Source organism: Mesoplodon bidens (genome assembly GCF_964165515.1).
Source record: "Mesoplodon bidens genome assembly, chromosome: 2".
Classification (NCBI taxonomy): Eukaryota; Metazoa; Chordata; class Mammalia; order Artiodactyla; family Ziphiidae; genus Mesoplodon; species Mesoplodon bidens.
In genome coordinates, this window is record NC_138177.1 from 96,487,991 (window position 1) to 96,496,339 (window position 8,349).

General features: G+C 46.6%; 1 protein-coding gene across 4 annotated transcripts; it reads right to left on the bottom strand.

Moving 5' to 3' along the window:
• Window positions 1-2,627: 2,627 nt before the first annotated feature.
• On the bottom strand, window positions 2,628-7,833 carry S1PR1 (sphingosine-1-phosphate receptor 1). Of its 4 annotated transcripts, none has more exons than XM_081257307.1 (2): window positions 7,051-7,833; window positions 2,628-5,298 (listed from the first exon to the last, which is right to left on the bottom strand). In XM_081257307.1, exon 2 carries the CDS (start codon window positions 5,133-5,135, stop codon window positions 3,987-3,989), a length of 1,149 nt encoding a protein of 382 aa, XP_081113433.1. In that variant the 5' UTR covers window positions 5,136-5,298; window positions 7,051-7,833; the 3' UTR covers window positions 2,628-3,986. The 4 variants fall into 4 exon arrangements, with proteins under 4 accessions (XP_081113433.1, XP_081113432.1, XP_081113434.1 ...); XM_081257306.1 differs by having other exon boundaries at window positions 6,946-7,833; XM_081257308.1 differs by lacking the exon at window positions 7,051-7,833 and adding an exon at window positions 6,319-6,604.
• Between the last annotated feature and the right edge of the window lie 516 nt (window positions 7,834-8,349).

The following is an 8,349-nucleotide window of genomic DNA, read 5'->3' on the forward strand; positions in this document are numbered from 1 at the left end:
ATTGCAAATACTGTGGATAAATAATGGTTCCGAATTAGAGATTAATTTTAAGCCAGTGACTATTTACAGAATCAAATATTTAACGGTTCTGTAGATAGGTAGAATTTTTTTAATGTGTCACTCAAGTATTATCCCTTGTTTCTCAGTTGAAAAGGGGATTTTTAATATTCAGAATTACTTGAACTGCAAGTCCTCACTTTGTAGGATTTCCCCAACATGGTCCATCATCTTTCTGAAGGTGCTATTTCAGAGTAGTAGCTCCCAGAAATAGTTCATTTGTAGTTGCCTAGAAAACCTGACAGGTGATATATTGATATATTGAATGGAGGCACGAATGGTCAAAATCATGCAAAAACTATAGTCTAGGTTAAAAGTACTATAAAGAGTATTGGACCGGACATATATTTAACATAGGTCATGTCCAGAGGAGAAATTAATCCAATTTGAAAACAAGAACCATTAAAATCTTTATGTCTTTTTACATTGGGAAAAAATTGAAGATGCCATAAATCACAACTGTAGTGCTGATACTACTGATATTACTAAAATAAAATAAAGTATCTAATTAGCATGAATGCAAAACTCCTATTCCTATACATTTTTGAATTTATAACATCACTAAATCAACTTTTTCAAAGAATTATTTTTTTCTACTTATTAAGAGACTAAGAAGGAAGAACAAGCATTGTTATAATCACATTTAATGTTGTTGAGAAGAAAGTATTATTTGGTGTCATTTTGTAATTTTCCTGAATATTTATAAGCCATAAAGTATTGCTCTGGTTGTCTGTTTTCCTCCTCTTAAAAAAACTTCTACATGTTTTTTAATTTTTTAATTAATTAATTAATTAATTAATTAATGGCTGCATTGGGTCTTCATTGCTGCACGGGGGCTTCTCATTGCGGTGGCTTCTCTTGTTGCGGAACACAGGCTCTAGGCATGAAGGCTTCAGTAGTTGTGGCCCACAGGCTCAGTAGTTGTGCTTCACGGGCTCTAGAGCACAGGCTTAGTAGTTGTGGTGCACTGGTTTAGTTGCTCCGTGGCATTCTGCATCTTTTTTAATTAAAACGTTAGGGAGTTTATTTTAGTATAAACACATAGGTACTGAGGGCTTTTTTTTTTTTCATCCTCAATTCTCAAAATATTCTGAATTAAAACCAGATACTCATGTTGGGATATGGGCAAGGATTCCTTCATCTTAGCCATTGCTCTTGGCCAGAACTAGGGCTCTGACCCACATCTACCCAGGGAAACCACAGTCCATGACTGTCCAGTTGTCTTGGAATGAAATGCACTGTCTGGAATTTCCAGGAAGAAAACACATTTAATCATTGGATAATGTGCTCACAGGTAGGCAAGCGAGGCTGTGCTCCCTTGTCACTGATGAGCTCCCCAGTCCCCACCAAGGTCAACTGTCCCACCTCATTCTTCCCCACATCATGTGAGTCACTGCTGTGCTTATAAAGATAAGTCCAAGAGTACAACCACTTTATCTTCCATAGAAACACAAAATGGACACGCTTTTCCATTATGCTTGATTCTGTAACGAAAGGTCTAGGAAGTGAGTGTAACATGAACTCATTCCTTCCGCCTCAGCAGACAGATGGATAGAGACATTCCAGTTTGTTTCCAGTCTTTTGTCTTCGGAGCATTTTTGGCATTTCCTTCAGGAAACTGGAGGTTGTGACCTAAGGTTTCCTTAGTGAACATGCTTCTGTTTCCCACAGTTAACTTTACCCAGAAATGACATCTACTCTATTAGGTGAGGTTTATCTTCGTGTCCCAACTGTGTCCTGTGCATATTCAATGACACTTGAAAGTACAAATTCTGAAAGTTAACAATAGCACTGAAGAGGCAAACACACCAAAATACTCCGATGTAATCCCCCATGAAGAGGATAATATCAAAACAAGAATTAAAAATTCTGTGAGGCTTGCCATTTTATAGTTGGAGAAATTGACTAGGGATGTTAAAGCTTTCAGATACTATGAATCAAAATTTTTCAGATAAAAGATGTATGCTATTCAGCCAACATTCTACAACTTGTAACTTTATTGCTAATGTATAGTTTTATATTGTTCAGAGGGTAGACTGGGAGAAGCCAAGACAATGTCCTGAAAGAATTAAGTAATTTAATATAATCTCCCATAGCCATATCCCCACTTCCCCAGTATGTTGATGGCAAGTCAAGAATGTAAGCTTCTAGGGATGGGTGTGAACTGACCATTGAGTGTCATAATTTAACTTTGATTTACAACCACATTGTTGTACATTATTTCTTTTAAAAGTCATGTTTTAAGACAGAATTATTGTACTTAATTTAGTTTGGCTTGAATGTCATTTAAAACTCAAACAATTACATTTACTTGTCCATGTGGTATTTAGAAGCTGGTGGTTTTCATCTCATTCTTTACTACTCTTCAGTGTTAACTTATTGAAGTTTCTCTTCCTGAAAAAAAAAGAGTGGTTTCTAAACAAACCACATTCTTTTTTCACACCCTAGCTTATCAGGGTAAAATCCTCTAAAGAATAACAGAAATTTGCCTTTAACTGATTCTGAAGAGGCACATAGTCAAATAGAATGTCTTAGTAACTACTTTTTTAAAAATGCTCTTTACAAAGGAATCTTTAAAAAAATCAGTTTATTAATGTTTAAAAGTTGATAAAGCTATGTGCAAAATGATCCACATTGTCAGAAACCTATTAAATACTATTTTTTTTAAAAAAAGACATTTCTCAGTTTAATTGCACTGGAAACCACACTAAACAGACACCAATATATTTTTATTCTTTGTGACATTTATACACATCTTCAATTAACTACTTAATGTACTGAAAAACTTCTTATGTTCCCTATCAGTTAAAGTAATGCTTTAAGGGCACAAGAGGATGGTATCTTCTGAAGAAATACACATTCAATGGTGTTAACACAGGTTAGGAAAATCCAATAAAATGTTGAAACAAATACATTCAAAAATTATTTAAAAAGTACTTTTAACACAACAAAATACAGCCATCCTGTTGGTTGAAATGATTCACACAACACTCTGAAAGAAACATCAACAAAAGTGCCAAAGACAGATGCTGCATTTGTTAGACAAATTCGTTAAGAAATCTTTCTTGGTTTACAAAGTCACCCCCCAGTCAGTTTTCACCTTGTTTTGCTTGTTTGTTTCTTCTATGACACTAAGGATCCTGGCTGATGTCATTTAAATAAATTGGACTTCCTTATGCAGATTTCAGCCATGATGGATATGATACTGTAATACATTTCATTGCAAAGATTTTTTTTTTTTAAAGTGACTGCAACTAAAATCAAAAACACTCATCCAGCTTACGTGGAAACTTTGGCTTCAGCAAGTGAAATTGCTTTACACCTCCAAACCATCTCCACCACAGTCTTACCTGCTGGACACAGCCTACCTGCTACACATCATCAAGAAATGGACCGTGCCACACTCCCAACTCTGGATGCCAGGTAGTTAAAATATAAAGTAAAGGAATTCTGAGGAGGGGTGTGAAGGGGAAGGGAGGGTAGGATATGCAGAGCATACCTAGCAAAGCAGAAGTGCACACACTCACTTGGGCTGGAAACTGAAGTGAAAGAAAACATCTCCTCAAAGCTCCCTACAGAGACGCTTTCACACCGGGACATTAGTCTTTGAGGAGGGGCCAGATGAACCCTTCAGGAGCTTGACAATGCTAGACCTTTGGCTCAGTGCAAAATCAAAGCTCCAGCGAGGGGAGGAAATAGATTCCAGGCGAGGACCTGATCTCCACCCTTCCCAGTGCATTGTTCACAGGAACTAAGTCTACCCACCAACACCAGGCACCACCAGGCTGTTCTTATGCTCCCCCTCCCTCCCTCTGGCTTGAGACAGCTCCTGCCTGGCAGCAGCGGAGGCACAGAGTTGTTTTTTATTTTCCAAACACTGGGGTGGTGGGCAACCATGCAAGCTCCCCATGGGTCAGCAGTTTTCACTTTTAGGAAGAAGAGTTGACGTTTCCCGAAGACATAATGGTCTCTGGGTTATCCCCATCATCCTTCTGAGGGTGGGAGGAGTTGTCTGACTTACTGCGGCTGAATTCCATGCCGGCGATGATGGGTCGTGTGAATTTGCCGGTGGAGTCTCCGCTGGGGCACTTGCAGCAGGACATGATCCGGACGAAGGCCCGACGCATCTCCTTGTTGGACAAAGTGTAAATGATGGGGTTGGTGCCAGAGTTGAGCACAGCCAACACCAGGAAGTACTCCGTTCTGAAGAGGATGTCGCAGGTCTTCACCTTGCATCCCACGTCCAGCAGAAGCAGGATGAAGAGTGGCGCCCAGCAGGCGATGAAGACGCCCAGGACGATAATCACGGTCTTGAGCAGCGCCAGCGACTTCTCAGAGCTGCGGCTGGCCTTCGAGATGTTCTTGCGGAAAGTCAGACGGCGGCTCCGAGTCCTGACCAACGAGTAGATCCTGCAGTACAGGATGACGATGGAGAGCAGGAGCAGAGTGAAGACCGTGGTGCAGAAGAGGATATAGTGCTTGTGGTAGAGCGGCAGCACTGTGGAGCAGCTGGGCAGCGTGCTGATGCAGTTCCAGCCCATGATGGGCAGGCCCCCCAGGATGAGGGAGATAACCCAGCAGGCGCTGATGAGCAGGAAGGAGCGGAACCTGTTGCTCCCATTGTGGAGTTTCATCTTCAGCATGGTGATATAGCGCTCAATGGCGATGGCCAGGAGGCTGAACACGGAGGCAGACAGGGCCACAAACATACTCCCTTCCCGCAGAAACCACTGGGCGGGGGTTAGCTTGTAGGTGGTGGCCCCAGACAAAAGCAGGTTGGCTGTGTAGGCCACTCCTGCCAACAGGTCTGAGAGGGCGAGGTTGCCAATAAAATAGTACATGGGTCGGTGGAACTTCTTGGTTTTCCAAATGGTCAGCAAGACAAAGATGTTCTCTAGGATGATAAAGCAGCAGATGAGAATGAACACCACTGAGATCAGTTTAATGCCGTTTTCCTTGTCCGCGCCGATATTCAGCTTTCCCGTGTAGTTATAATGCCGGACGATGATGTCGTAGTTGACATAGTCGGAGACAGAGCTGCGGAGGGCCTTGACCAGCGGGATGTTGGTGGACCCCATGATGCGCGCTGTCCCCAGGAGCCCGGGGCGGTACTTCTCCAGATGAACGCTAGAGGGCGAGGCGGAGAGAGCCTTCACTGGCAGCGGGGGTGGTTGAGCGAGAGAGATCCAGACTTTTTTGTGCAGCTTTTCCGTGGCTGGAGAGGGCCTCAGAAACCGCAGCCTTAAACAAATCACAAAGAGGAGAGAGTCAGGGAAAAAGCCACAGCACACTGGCGTCATTCATTCTAGCGAAGGTACTGCTCCAGTTTTCTTGTTGTTGATTTGTTTTAAAAAAACTTGGGGAGAGTGCAGGAAGAAGGATTAAAACAAACAAACAAACAAAAAAATCAAACTCTCATTTCTTGCAAAGAAAAAAAAAAAAAAGGAAGAAGGGGAAGAAAGAAAGGGAGAAAAAACAAAAATGTACCCAAACTGAAAACTCCGACTCGACAAGACGAAAATCGCCCCCTATGGTTACATCCACTTAAATGGAAATGGGAAAACTGGAAAAGTGAACCCCATTTATCCCCACTCTTGCCTCCTCAACCCCCCCACCCCACCCCTGCCCAACGCTGCTCCCACCCCACAAGGTTTCCAGCCGCAGCCGAAAGAGTCTCTGAAGCGTTCACCCGCTCGGCGGCGGGCTCACCACCAGCTCCTGGTCGCTCCTTCGAAGAGCCTCAACCGCCAATGTGAGGGCGGAGACGCACACCTCTGCCCTCCACCACCACCCAGCTAAAACCACCTCCTAATTGCCATGCAAGAAATTAGGTTTGCACGAAAATCATTTGACAGCGTCAGTCACTTTTTGGGCTCTATTAATAACTCTCTAGGAGCAGGTGTGCTTAGGGTCCGAAGGCGCAGCATAGTGTGGGCAGCCAAGCCCGCCCTGGCCTTGCGGTAAACAGGAAAGCTTAGCGCCTCCGTGAAGCAACAGCCTTTTCTTTCTTCTTCTTCTTCTTTTTTTTTCTTGCGAGCCAGTGCAAGAAAATATAAAGGTACGCAGTGAAAATCATTCATAAGATATTGCAATAAATCCCAGCAGTGTCGTACATTCGTTGATTGCAAAAGGAGTATTTTCAGTTACTGTGGATATAGCCAAAACACGCACACAAAAAGAGAAGTTAAACTACAAGTGATAAAAAGACATGCCACTGCATTCCAAATTCCAAATGCCAAATTACTCTCCAGAAACTCACACAAACAGAAGTCTGCCGGTGCATTGCTAAGTTAGCGCGGGCAGTTTTATTCACTGCTCTTCCCCAACACGTTGCCTCCTCTCATAGAACTAGAAAGTGTGGGGGGAATGAAACGTGGCACTGGTGATCAGAAGTCTACCCGAGAGTTGTTGAAATGTTTCAAGGTAACGTAGCAAGTGCGATAAAAGTGGAGTCATCGAGGCGACAGCAATTCCAGCAATTCCCAGGACAGCAGAGGCAGCTCTCGCCCAGTAGCTCCGCGTTTCTCATCTAATTCCACACCCCGCTCGCTCGCAGTGCAAGTTTAAGCCCTTACCCCACCTCCCCCGGTCTTTGTCTATAGGATTTCCCAGAATAAGCGCCTCTCCTCCGACCCAGCACAGCTTCCGCTATCCCCCAACCCCAGACGGTTCTACAATGGGAACTTAACCCTTTTCCAAACTTTAAGTCACAAGTGCGCCAAGAACAATCCGATCCGGTTGGTCTCCTTAGTAGCCCAGAGATGCTTGTTTTCAGCACCCAGAGACAGATGTTTTAAAAGTGTTCGTTTGGCTTCATTCCGGTTTAAAAATTTTGTTTCTGCCTCTGAAGACCTCCCGCCGCGATGCTCCTCCGCGCGCACTCCCTACCTGGCTCAGGCTGGACGAAGCTGCGTTCGGGGAGCTCCGGGTCTGCACGGCGCGCTCGGCATCTTGCTGCTGCCCCCGACTGAGCGCGCCGCGTTCTCAACTTACTCGAGTCGGGGTCCCCTCCCTCCGCAGCCGCGCACTCCAATGGCCAGCGCGCTCGCCGCGGCCCGGCCGACCGGTCAGCTGAAGTCGCCGAGCGCCCCGCCGAGGCTGAGTGGCTTCTTTAGGAAGAGACAGGGAGGAGTGAGTGCCTCAACCCCCCACGCCCTCCGCCCGCGGCTGGGGACCTCAGGATCAGTGCTGCTGAGACTCACTGTCCAGGAAAGATCTGGGGCAGAAACACACACACACAAGAAGAACCCCTCCTTCCCCACAGGCAACCAAAAAAACGGAAAAAAAAAAAAAAGGGGGCGGAGCCTGGTGCCCCCAGGACTCTTAATGTATAAATCTCGGCCCTCGCCCTGCAATCCGCCGCTCCCGGGCGGTGGAGACCGTTCTCTCGCGCCTCAGAAAAGGGGGGAGGTGAAGAGCTGTTGGAAGCTTTTCTCCAGAAAAGTCTTAAGGGACAGAAGACGGCCTGGCGTGTGTAGTGCACCTCTCTGGTCCCCCAGCCCCGCAGCCCTTGGGGGATTGGAGTCCGGTGACTGTGGCCGGGCTCCGCCCTCCTCTCCGGCCCCGGCCGCGTCTGCGGAGGCAGGGGAAACAGGCGCCGCGACCCCGCGAGTCCCGGCCGCGTTCTGGGGGAGGAGAGGCTGGGAAGGGGCTGCCAGAGGTATGGAGGAGGCGAGCAGCCTGGGAGGGAGAATGGGCCGGGAGGTTCCTCCACTTCTGCCCGCCTCCATCTCTCACCCCCATCCCGCTGCTGCCTCGAAACTTGCGGTCTGAGGGGCAGAAAGTGGCTTTCTCGGGGCGCGCAGTGAAATGGGCCAGCTCAGGGCGAGGTGTTAGGCGGGGGTTCCCCTCACTCAACTGGGCGCAAAATCAGGCCTTGTGTCCTAGATTCTGTCCAGTGGTGCGGTCTTTGAGGAGGTGGGCAGCTGCCGGGGCCCGAGAGATTTAAACAGCTTGGGCAGCTCAGGAATTTCCAAGGGGGAAGAGCTGCCGGGCCCGATCAGCCTAGGACCTGCAGCTGCCCAGCTCGGGGCCAGCGCGCTTCTCTCCCTTTCTACTTGAGAGGCCCCCAAGCCTCAATGCTCACAACTCGCCCACTCTTTCCTTTCCCTTGGATGCTACTTCAGAACGTGAGACTGCGAGGCGGCCTTGGTCAGCTCCGCCTAAATGATAAGCTGAGGGCACTTCTGACAGCCCTCCTGCTTCAAAGATGGTTTCCACCCAGTTCCTGGTCGCACTGGCTTCCCATCCTGGCAGATGTGAACGCAAAACTTCTCCGTTGTGCAGTTTCAA